This window comes from Pygocentrus nattereri, chromosome 24, assembly GCF_015220715.1.
Source record: "Pygocentrus nattereri isolate fPygNat1 chromosome 24, fPygNat1.pri, whole genome shotgun sequence".
NCBI lineage: Eukaryota > Metazoa > Chordata > Actinopteri > Characiformes > Serrasalmidae > Pygocentrus > Pygocentrus nattereri.
In genome coordinates this window covers 15,725,038-15,739,631 of record NC_051234.1, presented here as the reverse complement: position 1 = coordinate 15,739,631, position 14,594 = coordinate 15,725,038, and the positions used below count along the sequence as shown (strand labels likewise).

Here is a 14,594-nt window from a genome sequence, read left to right as displayed (position 1 = left end):
GCCATACAGGCTGGTCTGAGTATATCAGAAACTGCTGATCTACTGGGATTTTCATGCACAACCATCTCTAGGGTTTAGAGAGAAAGGTCAGAAAAAGAGAAAATATCCAGTGAGCGGCAGTTGTGTGGGTGAAAATGCCTTGTTGATGTGAGAGGTCAGAGGAGAATGAGCAGACTGGTTCAAGATAATAGAAAGGCAACAGTAACTTAAATAACCAACCAAAATCTCTGAGGAATGTTTCCAACACCTTGTTGAAAGTGTGCCACGAAGAATTAAGGCAGTTCTCAAGGCAAAAGGGGGTCCAACTAGTGGACCCATCCTCCTCTGTTTGACACTGTAAAGCAAAACAATAATACAACAAAAGCAATATGTAATGCTGAATATAGAAAATAAATAAAGAAACCAAATGATCATTGGACAGATGAATTTAAATTAACCAGTGATAACCTATGACTACTGTTAAAGGCCTATCAGAATAACAAATGATAAATAGATCTGTGACAACCAGTCATGGTTACAGACCGGTAAAACTGTCAATGTTATTTTTTGTTGCTGGTTTCAGATGGTTGACCACCTTAGTCATTTTGTTCATGATCAGCTAATCCATCAAATTCTAACACAGCTTGAGACCAGCTAAGCTGGTTTACAGATATACAGTAGAGACCATTTTCACCGACAACATGACAGTATAGTTAGGCAACTGTACTGTTGCTGGACACCGATGTCCGAGTGGGTAATCGAGACAGTTGGGAGAATTCCCAGTGGTCCGGTAATGTTTTGGGCCTATTATATATATATATATATATATATATATATATATATATATATATATATATATATATATATATATTATTATTGACGCATGTAAGCGCAAGAATGTTCTGACAAACTATAAATGTGTCACACATACAGATCATTCTTCCATAGAGGGGAGTGACTCCATCTCCCAGAATCCTCTGGAGTCTCACGTGACTTCCTACTCTCCACCACGCTCCTATCAGAGATCTCAGTCTCCAGATTACTAACACTATCCACCTGTGTTGGGATCACATGACTCTCAGGTTAAACTATAAAAGTATTGTTTCTCTGAGACTTACCGAGTGGTTTTCCGTCATGCTGTTTATTCTCATGTGTTTTGACCTTGGATTTTGTTTGTTGACTACTCAACTTTTACCTTGCCCTTTTTGTACCTTTGCTTGTGTTTTGGATCTGTGTTTTTTGACCTTGGCTTGCCCTTTTGACAACTGGTGATTTGGTTTTATTAAATCACACTTGTATTTTATCTGTGTTCGTCTGCGATTCTGTACACATCACAAAATGTTACATCTCAGTGTATTTCTGTAATAATTTAGGCTTACTGATTTTTGCTGATTTTACACAAAGTTGAAGTTCACATTATTCCTACTGAAAATTACAGTACTGGTAATGTAAAAACAGTAATGTAAAAATGTAAACTCTGTACACCTCTGCCTAGTGTGACAGTCAGCACCAGATTCAAACAATCATGCTGAATTTGATACACTAATTTCTTGAGGTTGATGTTAGGTTCTTATTTTCTTGGCTCCTTTTTCTTTTCTTGTTTTTGACAAAGAGTAAACATCCAGAGAGCTTCTGTATTGCCGCATTTCAGCTCTCTTGGCCGTTAGCACATTTCTAACAGAGAATATCAGTTTTGCATCATGAATGAGAGAAGACAAGAATAAAAAAAAAACCTGCTTAAGGAAGACAAGAAGAAAAGCTGAGCAGGTGGGTAGTGAGAAATGCTGATTTTAACTTACTTAACTTCCATAAATTTGTAGCATATTGACTCCCATGGTCACATTTAAGACAGTTTCCAGCTGTTTTCATTTTATCACCAGCTAGAGTTTAGAGGGGTGGGTTGATCTGCAACACATAACTCTCTGTATGAAAACAAATCCCACTCCAGCCCTGCTGGACACAAGGCTCATTTCACTGTGTCTCCGCTTGTTTGCATACAGACACAGACACAACCTGTTTGGCCCTCTACTTTCCAGAAAGTGGCACCAGATCTCCCAATGCTAGAAAAAGAGAATTTTACTCTAACACATTCACTGGATTCACTAAATAATTATTTACACACCAGCATGTCTACTTCATACTTGATAAGTGACAACTGTTCTCTTCAAAACTTTAATTTCTATTTGCTCCAACATCTGTCTTTACATTCTAAACATTTTTGCACTTTCATTCTAACTCTGTATTTATGATTTAGGCACCTTATGCACTTTCTTTACCAGTACAAATAACCACCTGTTTATCTGATGTATTGTTGCTCTATGGACTATACCATGGACTGTATTGCCCTGTTTTAGGTGTGTATTTATTGTTAAAGCTTGTAAATCTGTTTCTGAAAATTTTCCCCTTTCGGAAAAAGAAACATGAAGAAAAGGTTTTAGAGTATTTATTTATTTAAGACATAAAGGTGAACATTCACAGTCAACACACAGTCAACATCATAAAGCATTGAGTCAATGCTCAAGTATACAGGCATTCTAATCATTGTACTGATGTTTTTTTATGTCTCAAAAACAAAGAAAACAAGTGAGAAGAAAATAAAAATCACATCAAAAACACAATCTGAAACTGGGCTGGGATTTTCTCACTGGTTCTTAACTGTTGGGAGATAAATGTGAAAATAATATTAGCCATAATTTAATTGTTTGTTCAGCACAGGATTTTATATAATTTCATAGGCTCATTTGTGTTGGACTGATTTGCTATTATATACACTCACCGGCTACTTCATTAGGCACACCTTACTAGTGAAAGGTTGGACCCCCTTTTGCCTTCAATACTGCCTTAATTCTTCATGACATACTTTCAACAAGGTGTTGGAAACATTCCTCAGAGATTTTGGTTGGTTATTTGAGTTACTGTTGCCTTTCTATCATCTCGAACCAGTCTGCCCATTCTCCTCTGACCTCTCACATCAACAAGGCATTTTCGTCCACACAACTGCTGCTCACTGGATATTTTCTCTTTTTCTGACCATTCTCTGTAAACCCTAGAGATGGTTGTGTGTGAAAATCCTAGTAGATAAGCTTCTGAAATACTCAGACCAGCCCATCTGGCAGCAACAACCATTACACATTCAAAGTCACTTAAATCACCTTTCTTCCCCATTCTGATGCTCGGTTTGCACTTCAGCAAGTTGTTTTGACCACCTCTACATGCTTAAATGCATTGAGTTGCGACCATGTGATTGGCTGATTAGCTATTTGTGTTAATAAGCAATTGAACAGGTGTACTTAATAAAGTGGCCAGTGAGTGTAATCCGAATTCCACTTTATTTTCATGTCAAATGAAGAGAGTTTACTAACACAGTAATAACAAATATATACATTAATAAATATATGTTTGTCATCGTATTATACATGATAATGAACTGGTGATATTAAAGTGCATATCATAGAATGAAATCACATTTCTACAATTTCCTCCATACCTTAAACATCAATAATTTGCTTCTTTAGTTTTGTCTTGGAGTTAGAAACCTAATAATAGAGCCATCTACACCATTCAAAAGAATGTTGAATAACACACTCTTCCATTACTTGTTAGTTATATTATCCTTGTTGCTACAGTGAAAGACTAAAGATGCAAATTACAGACACCAGACATAGCAGACTGACTTTGGAATAACAACTATATTGTGTAAATTAGATTTTTCAATGAATTATTAATGTCAAAAGTTTTATTATTATCATTATTATTGTTGTTGTTGTTGTTGTTGTTATGCAATGAAATTCCAGGTACAAATTAAACCTGAAAAATAACTGATTCATCGTCACAACAGTAACTTACAAGTGCACATGCTTGCAGGATCATGCTGGACTAACGAATACAGGAAGGTATCTAAAGAGAAGAAGAGGAAAACAAAGGATGGAGAAAAACATTCAGTACATGTGCATGTGATAATGTATCTGGCTACTCTTTCATAGTGTAACCAGTAGTGTTGTAGTAGTCTTGAGGCTGGTCTCGAAACCATAAATTAGTACTACTTATTCTTTGCTGTATTTCCTTTGTTTTAGTTATACCTGCACTGAAAATATAAACATAATTATGTAGCATTTTGCCAGTACAATCAGTGATCTATATTGAAAATTACCTTGGGTTAAATGTCTATGGTAAGGACTTTGAATTTGAAAAAAAAACTGTAATACCACAAATGTCCACAGTGTGAAAACACTTGCGAATGTTTCTATAAATCTCTGTTGGCAGAGGATTTAATTGATAATGTCTGGATAATTATTTGTTGATGTTCTTTGGTTACAAAATTCAAACAGCAAATTGGAAGCAGATCAGAATGTTATCACTGTGTGTTCCTGTAATAATAAAAAAAGTTTAGTTGTTAATTTGACTTGGGCTGATGATTCTGATTAAGTTTTAGATAAGAGAACAACAGAAAATAACTTCACCATTGGTTAGGCCTTACTAAAACTGTAATGGTGGATAATTCTCAGCAGCAACATTGATGGTGGTGCTCCTTCTGTGGGCAGCGCCCTGTGACCACTGATGAAGGACTAGAGGATGACCAACACAAACTGTTCAGCAGCAGATGAGCTATCGTCTCTGACTTTACATCTACAAGGTGGACTGACAAGGTAGGAGTGACTAATAGAGTTGACAGTGTGTGGACACAGTGTTTAAAAACTCCAGTAGCACTGCTGTGTCTGATCCACTCGCACCAGCACAACATACACTAACACAACCACCACCAAGTCAGTGTTACTGCAGTGCTGAGAACGACCCACCACTCAAATAGTACCTGCTCTGTGAGGGTCCATGGGGGTCCTGGCCAATGAAGAACAGGGTAAAAGGGGGTAACAAAGTTTCAGAGAAACAGATGGACTACAATCTGTAACTGTAACTACAAAGTGCACCTGTACAGTAAGCAGAGCTGATAAAATGGACAATGAGCGTAGAAACAAGGAAGGAAGGTCAATGTTATGCCTGATCATATATATTTTTATATATAACTGTTGTCGGAACAAAACCTTGTATCTCCATTTTTGTAGTTTTTCAGTTTTTAACATAATTTGAAAACGCCTGCTGCTCTTTACATTTGGTGTAAGTTTCATGATGAATGGATCAAAAGAAACGGCCCAAAATTACTTGGAAAATACTCCATTGGTTCCATTGACTTCCATTAAAAATAAATTAGGTTTTTCCATCTTCTGTATAGTTACCATTTCGGAGATACAAGGTTTTCTTCCAACAACAGCAATATATATATATAGCAGTCTTGACTACAACAATAGTGGCCAAACTTTTTTTATGTGAATACACTCACCCTTGTCTGCGATTTCTGCATATGCATTATACTGACTCTCAAGCTTAACTGTGTGAGAAAGACTTATTATTAGCATCATTAGTTATTTAATATATCAGCCTGTATGAAAACCATGAGATCTGCAAGTAAAAAGAAAGTGTTAGAAAATTTTTTCCAAAACAACTATACATGAATGATATTCTTTCACTTACACATCATTTTTGGTACAAACTGTTGTATGGCATTACATTCTCCTTGGGCTGTGCGAGATTTCAGATTTTTTCATTATTGTATTCAGACATAAAGCTTAATATTATAAATATATAAATATATTATAAATAATAATAAAAAGTTTAATTGAAAAAAATGTTCAAATGTTTAAACCTACTTTTGCGTACACCCTTCTTCTTCCATTTTCTGAAACACTGACGTGCTCTCACCAATAGCACCAACAGGGCCACAAAGATGCATACAGAGACTGTTGAGGCCACAGTCACTGTCACAGTAAAGTTGTTGACTTCTGCAGTCTCTTCAGTACTGTTCTCTGATGGCTCTGGAATGATGAGCCCTGCGTGGGAACCACCTGTGACTAAAAGTATAAAACACAAGCTCAAGGTTTCCAGGCAAGATCTCATTGAGTCTACTATGGCAATAAACACTCCTTCAGGTACAGTAAGGCAGAAAACTTTCATTGAAAGCAAGAATCACAAGGAAAACATTCTTTTATAAACAGCACAAGGCATGAACAATGTTTACATGATAGTACATAAAGACAAGTGTTTGTAAATTATTATTTTAACTATTATCAGGAGTTAAACGGTGACAGTAGATACAGTCCAAACCTATTATTGTGACTTAGACACTCCTTTAAGCTAATTATTGCTTGTTTTATGAACTTTAGGTAATAGCAAATTTGCCTCTCTAGACTTTTACTTGTTTGAGTAAATAATATTTAATATTTAACTGCACATCTTTGATGGCTGCCTTTGTAATTATCTGCTATTGTTAGTTTGGTTTAATATCACAAGTTTGTTGCTATTAAAAAAACAATGAAATCTGTGTTATTGTGGTCGGTTGCACAATTCAAAGCACGAGATTGTCCACATGATGCAACACAACTGACTTTTGGTGAATATTGCTTTATTTACTGTGTAAAAAAAAATGTTGTGCTAGGGAAAAAAACATCAAAAAGGCTAAAAACTGCTGCCCATAAATAATAAAATAAGATCAAACAGTACTAACAAAAACATGACTTCTTCCATATTTACAATTGAATGCAAATCTTTGAATACTTCCAGGCAAATTATATGTTTTGTTGATTCTATATATGAAAATAAGTTACATGTCCTCTATGGTGATTTCAAAAATGGACAGACATATGTTCTATGTAGAGGATGTGTACTCATTTTCACTTATGATATCAATCAATCAATTAATCAATCAACATTTATTTGGTAGCTGAGCAAATTAAACAGGGATTGAAAAAACTTAAAATGCATCAACTAAAAAAATAAATCAGCAAGACAAAAAGAAAATAGAAATAATGACACAAATACGAAATAGGCATGAATTGGTAATAAAATATATAAAGAAAACAAATTAAAAAACTTAAACTTTAGTAACTTAAAAGTAAGTAAAAACAAATATGATAACAACCAATAAGAAAACAAAAAATCTTAGAAATTAAATTGTTTAAATAAAACAGTAACATCAAAAAACGCAGATTACAAACAGCATGAGAAAATTGGATTATTTAACTGTTTTTGAAAGCTAGGAAACTTAACATGCAGGGTCAAAAGTGCAGCCTATTCCCACAAACATTATTGTAAACTGACTGACTGTGTACGCATTTTAAAACATTTATAAGATTATGCCTCTATACTAGTAGCCAATTTGCTATTATAGCAGTTGCAATAATGGTTCTGTTGGAGAAATTAGCATAGCTTACCTTTAGCTGTCTGATAAGGAGAGGTGTTACCTGAGGGTTATGAGAAACAAAAATAACATAAAAAAGGAAGCAATTATTAAAAGCCTACTTTCAATAGGCTTTTAGTTCAAAAGCAAGGGCATTTTGGGAAGTAAGATGCTTTTTATGATCTTAAAGTGCTTAGAAACAAACCTGTGAAAGAAAGCATGAATGCATTGCATGAGGTGGCATTCATCACTCTAAACCAATACCACAAAGCATCTGTGGACTTTACAGGATTTATGGTCAGTGATACATTCCCTGCACCCTGCACTGTTTTAACTCTTTCACAAAGGGGTCTTCGGGCTCTGCTGGAGGTGCAGGGAGATGGGCAGCGTGTTATCGGAACAGTCTTGTCTCCTTCAATGGTCCACCAGATCACCTGCGTGGCTCCAGAATATGATGTAGGCACAGGCCATGTGAACGTGAATGCTGAGTTCAGTGCTGCTTTGAACGTGCCAATGTTTTTACAGTCTGAAGAGAGAAAGCATAGAGAAGGTGCTTTTAATCTCAAGCTCAGTTGTACAGCACTTAAGTTTTAGTTTGGTAAGAAGAGAGATAAGATACTTTAAGATACTGTTGAAAGGTTTTCAGCCAAACTTGCCATGTATTATAAGGGCATGAAACACGATCACTTTACACTCACTGGCCACTTTATTAGGTATTGCTGTTCAATTGCTTGTTAACACAAATAGCTAATCAGCCAATCACATGACCGCAGCTCAATGCATTTAAGCATGTAGAGGTGGTCAAGACAACTTGCTGAAGTGCAAACTGAGCATCAGAATGGGGAAGAAAGGTGATTTAAGTGACTTTGAACGTATCAGATGGGCTGGCCTGAGTATTTCAGAAACTGCTGATCTACTAGGATTTTCACGCACAACCATCTCTAGGGTTTACAGAGAATGGTCCGAGAAAGAGAAAATTTCCAGTGAGCAGCAGTTGTGTGAAAATGCCTTGTTGACGTGAGAGCTCAGAGGAGAATTGGCAGACTGGTTTGAGATGAAAGAAAGGTAACAGTAACTGAAATAAATAAACAAAATCTCTGAGGAATGTTTCCAACACCTTGTTGAAAGTATGCCATGAAGAATTAAGGCGGTTCTGAAGGCAAAGGGGGTTCTGAAGGCAAGGTGTAGCTAATAAAATGGCCGGTGAGTGTATGTTCCAGAAATTCTTTGTTTAATTAGGGCAATCCCTCTGTGGAATCCATAAATTATTCCATAACCCACTTTTATTTACTATTTTCCTAAAGAATGAGGAAGGACTGTCCCACCCAAATGGTGCCCTAAGCCCTGCAGTCCTCCTGAAAGTCTGCACTTTGGTGATATCAAGAGGTAAGAGAACTTGAGGGCACTGGGCATCAAAGCATACATTTGGGACATGTCAGTGCATTACACTGACTACACTGTTCTGAATTACTGTACTGTGATTATCAGTCACACCCTTTTATAAAGCTAATTTGCCTATGTACAGGGACTCAACATTGATCACAACTACAATGTAGCTCTATCACAAGGCAAATGAATAAATAAACGTCCATCCATCCATCCATTTTCTAAGCCGCTTCTCCGTCAGGGTCGCGGGGGGGTGCTGGAGCCTATCCCAGCAGTCTTCGGGCGGAAGGCAGGATACACCCTGGACAGGTCGCTAGTCCAATGCAGGGCAGACAGACAGACACAGACAGTCACTCACACACTCACACCCAGGGGCAATTTAGCATGTCCAATTGGCCTGACTGCATGTCTTTGGACTGTGGGAGGAAACCGGAGAACCCGGAGGAAACCCATGCAGACACGGGGAGAACATGCAAACTCCACACAGAGAGGACCCTGGTCGCCTGGAGGGGGAATCGAACCCAGGCCCTCCTTGCTGTGAGGCGACAGCACTACCCACCACGCCACTGTGCCGAAAAAATAAACGCATTTTTCATATCTCATTTTGTCGGACAGCTGTAAAAACCTCCACTATTCCAGTCTGTCATAGGGGGATTGCTCTTGGAGTCTACTATTTTATGTGTCATCTTTACAGTGATGGAGCAAACATTTTGCACAGTTAGTTAAAGCAACCAAAATATGATTTTCTTCATTTTCAATATAAAAAATAATGATAAAGTTCAATAAATATACACAATGAATGTACCTTTAGTCAAAAGCTGAACCGGAGGCTCATCTAAAGGGATAAAAAAGAAACAAGAAAAAGAGAAATTAGACATCATGTAAGTTTTACTTTGTTGTAGAACGAAAACAAAAACCACTGAAAATTCAAATGAATGTTCTTCCTGAATAGGAAGAACAACAATTAATGCCTTTCTAAAGGTCATCTGTGAGAGGAAAAACATTTTTGAATGATTATGCTCAGAAGCAAACCTTTCACAATAACTTTAACTTCAGAACAGTATTTTACATGGCCAGCTTTCACTGTACACCGATACCAGATAGCATCTAAGGAGTTCACAGGACTAATGGTCAGTGATCTAGCTCCCCTTTCTGGATCCTCTTCTGTTCTTGCTCTTGAGCAGAGATTAGCTGTTCTGTTGTTGCTTGCTGAAGTGCAGGAGGAGGGGCACTGGTATATATGATCAGCTCTGTCTCCATAAACAGCCTCCCAAAAGACTTGTGTACTTCGAGGGTGTGGTGAGAATACAGGGCATGTAATTGTAACTGCTGAGTTCTGCACTGCTTTGACTGGATCCAAGATTTTACATTCTGTGTAAAGGAGAGAAGAGACAGCAGGAGCATTTGAGTTTTAAGCTGCAAACCTGTGACTTACATACAATATAAAGTTTACATACAACCAGTTAAAAAAATATAATACAAGCTGTTACAATAACCTTAACAATTGGAAGAACAAACATTGATAATACACAAATCATCAGGTTTACTGCATTTCATTAGTTTGTGTATTGGGAGAAATATGCAAGCCATTATGGAAATATCTCACCTTTAATTTTTAGAAAAAATGTTTTGATTATTAGGCAGTTTTGGTTCTTGTGAACCTCACATTTATACTGACCACCATCAGAGAAGCTCAGATTATGCAACACAAACATCACTTTGCCCGAGTCCTTCTGAAGAGACAGTCTCTGCTGCTCCACTGTTAGGCTACTAGCGGGATATAACAGCTTGTTTGATTCACTTCCTTCTTGTCTGTAAAGTGTTATATTTAGAGTGGCTGTTTCTTGATCTGTGGTGAAGCAGTGTAGAAATGTACTTTGTCCTTTGGCTCCATATTGCTCAACCTCCTGCTCTTCACAAGGTCTCTGGGTCTCTGCAAATGGGATATAAGAAGGAAATATGTATGTAAGGAGGTCAATTTCCAGGTTTCAGGTTTTCTGCTCATATGTGCATCGATATGTGCATGGGGCAGTACTGCCCATCTTTAATTATATATTCTCTACTGCTCTACATAACCACATAATTGCAGACCCCAGTAGCTTGTAATTGGATTAATGTGCTATTTGATCATTTGTGCAGATTCATATTTATGCAACTTCTGATTTGAATTATTGGGTCAGATTTATAAAATGCACTGACAGATTTACTTATGGTGAGAGCAAATAATGCAATGTAAGGCTTAAATGTGCTATAATCTCATTTAAATATGGTGGTAGTGATTCTTAACACAATACAATCCCACAGAAAAAGAAAAAATACCACAATCCTAATTTTTATTGTTTGGATGGCAACCTTCTAACTGCTACTGTAGGAAAACAGGAAAAAAGATTTGTTGCAGCAGAATTTCAGAGTGGCAGATTTAACTAATCTCCCTCCTCTCTGTATGTAAAGCAGGTTGAAAGGTTTGAAAGGTACTGTTGAAAGATTTTTTCAGCCAAACTTGGCATGTATCATAAGGGCATGAAACACGATCACTTTACACTCACCGGTCACTTTATTAGGTATTGCTGTTCAATTGCTTGTTAACACAAATAGCTAATCAGCCAATCACATGACCGCAGCTCAATGCATTTAAGCATGTAGAGGTGGTCAAGACAACTTGCTGAAGTGCAAACTGAGCATTAGAAAGGGGAAGAAAGGTGATTTAAGTGACTTTGAATGTGGCGTGGTTGTTGGTGCCAGGCAGGCTGGTCTGAGTATTTCAGAAACTGCTGATCTACTGGGATTTTCACGCACAACCATTTCTAGGGTTTACAGAGAAAGGTCCGAAAAAGAGAAACTATCCAGTGAGCGGCAGTTGTGTGGATGAAAATGCCTTGTTGATGGGAGAGGTCAGAGGAGAATGGGCAGACTGGTTCAAGATAGAAAGGCAACAGTAACTCAAATAACCAACCAAAATCTCTGAGGAATGTTTCCAACACCTTGTTGACAGTATGCCATGAAGAATTAAGGCAGTTCTGTAATTAATTAAAAGTCAAACAAGTAAAAGGTCACAACTGGAGTAGGGGAGGGGCCTGTGTTGCATGCACCATTCAAATGAACTGCACCTTTCAGATAGTATTATTTTCACTTGCCTTAACAAACTGCACCATTAGAGCAATCACACCTTTCGTTTTAATCAAATCAAACCAATCATTCCCAGAATAAATGTACCTTTAATCCATGACCAGGAAAATAGTACATAGTTAATTTCTTGGTGCAAACAGAAAAATAAGGATATGTGTGTGTGCACGCTCCTGTTGCCATTTGTTAGAAAGATATAATCACATAAAACTTTAAATTTACTTGTGTCTCATTATGTGGATCTGTGCACTGTGCAGTTTTTAACTGAGTTAAAAAATCTATGGAACAAAAACATAAAAGTATCTATTGAAGTAAACTTGAAAAAAGTATGGCAGTATGGAAACTACATGAAAGGCAAAGATGCAACCAATTATACAAGGTATAAGCAAACAACCTCCCTCGCTCTTACTGCCAAGAACTGCACAAATGCTCTTTATAAGAATGTAAACAGTTGCTCAATAAATGTCACATGCAAAAAATGCATCTTAGTTAACCTAGCCAATAACAGAACTATATGGGTCAGAAGACGCGATTCACTTTTTCACTAAACAAATGAAATAAACGATGAAAAATTAAGCTTCATTTAAAATGCCACTGGCGAACCGTAGAACATGTATTTGCTGGGGTGCTGCTGACAACCAATAAAGCTGCTTGGGATACGAGTAAAAAACTGCTGATAAAATGTAGATAAATATCAAACTCACCTGTACATTCTGTTATGACTACCATTAAGAGCAGAACTATTAAGTGGTGTAAGGACAGACAATGCAGCATCATGTAGACTCGGGTCTGTACACACTGTAAATTATAGTAATAATTCTTTCCACAAAGTCTTAACTGAACACAACGCCACTTTCCTGTACTCTACCTCCTCATTTCTGTTTCTAGCTGACTACTTACTGCACACTTCCTGATTGCAGCGTAACAGGAAATATGATGGAGGATAAATTTCCTCACAGAAAAAATATCATTAATAATGAAATGTCTAAATCACCTGTTTGCTACTACAACAGAGGACTGCAATAGATACCACTTAATGTGAAAGATGTGCCAGTGGTATTGTACACTGTTAGAAATAAAAGTACCATGCAGGTACATGATTCGTTTATGAAGGTAGAAACAATGTAAGTGTACCTTCAAAGGTACAGCAGTGGTTTTAAGGTCCAGTGGTGTACCTTACATGAGTTTTTCCTAGTGGAAAAGTAGATATTTGTACCTTTTCATAACCAAATGTTTTAAATCAGAGCAATAAAGTAAAAGCCTGGAGGTGAGACAGGGTGTGTGGAGTACAGCTTAGAAAATACCATTTCAATGGATTATGGTACAATTACGTTCCCTGACTAAAGGTACTAGGATGTACCCCTGAGAGTACCACCACAGTGACAAGAGGGGTACTGCCCCAGTGACAGTGTCGTACCTTTTTTTCTGAGAGTGTACTAGAAAGGACGAATCACAATTTTCTCAAAATTTAAGACGAGCAATGCACAGACAGACTGCTTATAATAAGTTGTTTAATATGAACCGATTCTCTGACAACATGAAAGTTAATATATTATCGATATATTGTAGTTATATATAAAAACATATATATATACCTGAAACAGATGACAGTATATTTAGGAACTCATTTAACATTGAAAAGAAATAGTAACGTTAAACAGATTGAATAAGTCTCTGTGGTCTATTGTAGTTCTATAATGAGTAGCCTGTACATTAGTCATAGGTGGCACATTTTGATTGACTAGGAGGTATTCTTTGAGTACCAGAGGTACTGAAAAGAGCTACAATAATGTTTTGCTGTCCATGATGTTTCGTTAATCACTGTTAAAAGTCAGTGTTTTTATAAGATTGCATCAATTATCAGAGTATCAGATGGCTGTGTTCCAAATTGCTTACTACACACAGCTCTTGCGCCTAAAAGTAGTAAGTAGTACACAGTATGTGACCAAAATAAATTTCCCCAGTACTCCAAACACTCAGATGATGCACTGTTCCAGCAAAACATTCCAGTAGGCAGAGTTGTCTTGTCATGATATAATACATACAAAATGCAACAAGTCCAATTTAGAAGGACATGAACACTTATGTAACCACCCTGGATTCAGCCTTTCTATACATTAAAAACAGCCAAAAGAAATACAGTTGTCCAAATCAGTCAAATCCTGAAGCCACAGAGGTGGGTGTACTTACTTCATCAAGTTAACCTACTGCATAGGTAACATGCAACCAGTTGAAATAGGACTTTAAAAAGTTGGCCTCAGCAAAACAATCCATGCAGCATCAACTCTTCAGGCTCCTGTGAGTAGTCATGCTGCTGTTTTTCAGCAAAACTAGCTCATAATACCAATTATGAGTGTAATGAAAATGAATGACTTGCAAACAGATGAAAATTTGGTTTACCACATAGACCAAAAGCAGACATTTTTAAAGTTTATCTGTCTTTTTATAGGGGTATATTTGGTGTATTGTTTGTGCAGTTTGTAGTGTTTGGATACTGAGGTGTCCTAATGAGTCCATATCTGTATAACAGTAGTCTCCACACAAAGAGCTTGAAATCAAGATCAGGTTTATTGAATGATTAGCAAGATTAAGTTCATTTCTGGGCCAAGTAAGACCCACCCATTTTTAGGATTTATGACGCAAACAGTCCCAAAGAATCCATGATCATAATCAAATCAGAAACAGATCTGAGAAAACCCAGAAGAACTGAAAATAACCAAACTTAAAAAAAAAAAAAAAAATTCAGGCATGAGTTTCCACCTAAAACTCAGGAGACAGAGAGACCTCTGCTGGTGAGAAAGGGAATTTAGTGACTGTGGATGTAAATCTGACTGATTTTCTGCATTTTAAAACACCTACTAACACTTCTTCTTCTTCT

General features: G+C 36.9%; 1 protein-coding gene across 2 annotated transcripts; it reads right to left on the bottom strand.

Annotated features, from left to right (window-relative positions):
• Nucleotides 1-2,405: 2,405 nt before the first annotated feature.
• LOC108426557 lies at nucleotides 2,406-12,578 on the bottom strand. 2 transcript variants are annotated; one of them, XM_017696146.1, is made up of 10 exons: nucleotides 12,421-12,578; nucleotides 10,200-10,526; nucleotides 9,626-9,964; nucleotides 9,399-9,428; nucleotides 7,413-7,733; nucleotides 7,242-7,271; nucleotides 5,682-5,882; nucleotides 5,315-5,362; nucleotides 3,826-3,876; nucleotides 2,406-2,634 (listed from the first exon to the last, which is right to left on the bottom strand). In XM_017696146.1, the coding sequence occupies exons 1-10, from the start codon at nucleotides 12,491-12,493 to the stop codon at nucleotides 2,621-2,623; spliced, it is 1,434 nt and encodes a 477-aa protein (XP_017551635.1). In that variant the 5' UTR covers nucleotides 12,494-12,578; the 3' UTR covers nucleotides 2,406-2,620. The 2 variants fall into 2 exon arrangements, with proteins under 2 accessions (XP_017551635.1, XP_017551636.1); XM_017696147.2 differs by lacking the exons at nucleotides 10,200-10,526; nucleotides 12,421-12,578 and having other exon boundaries at nucleotides 9,691-9,786.
• Between the last annotated feature and the right edge of the window lie 2,016 nt (nucleotides 12,579-14,594).

Coding starts and splice junctions, on each gene's coding strand:
- LOC108426557 (XM_017696146.1), bottom strand. CDS start 12,493: ATGATGCTGCATTGTCTGTCCTTACACCACTTAATAGTTCTGCTCTTA. Junction 9,429..9,625: donor AGTTAAAGTTATTGTGAAAG/GTTTGCTTCTGA, acceptor TTATCCCTTTAG/ATGAGCCTCCGGTTCAGCTT. Junction 7,734..9,398: donor GGTTCAGCTTTTGACTAAAG/GTACATTCATTG, acceptor TTCTCTCTTCAG/ACTGTAAAAACATTGGCACG.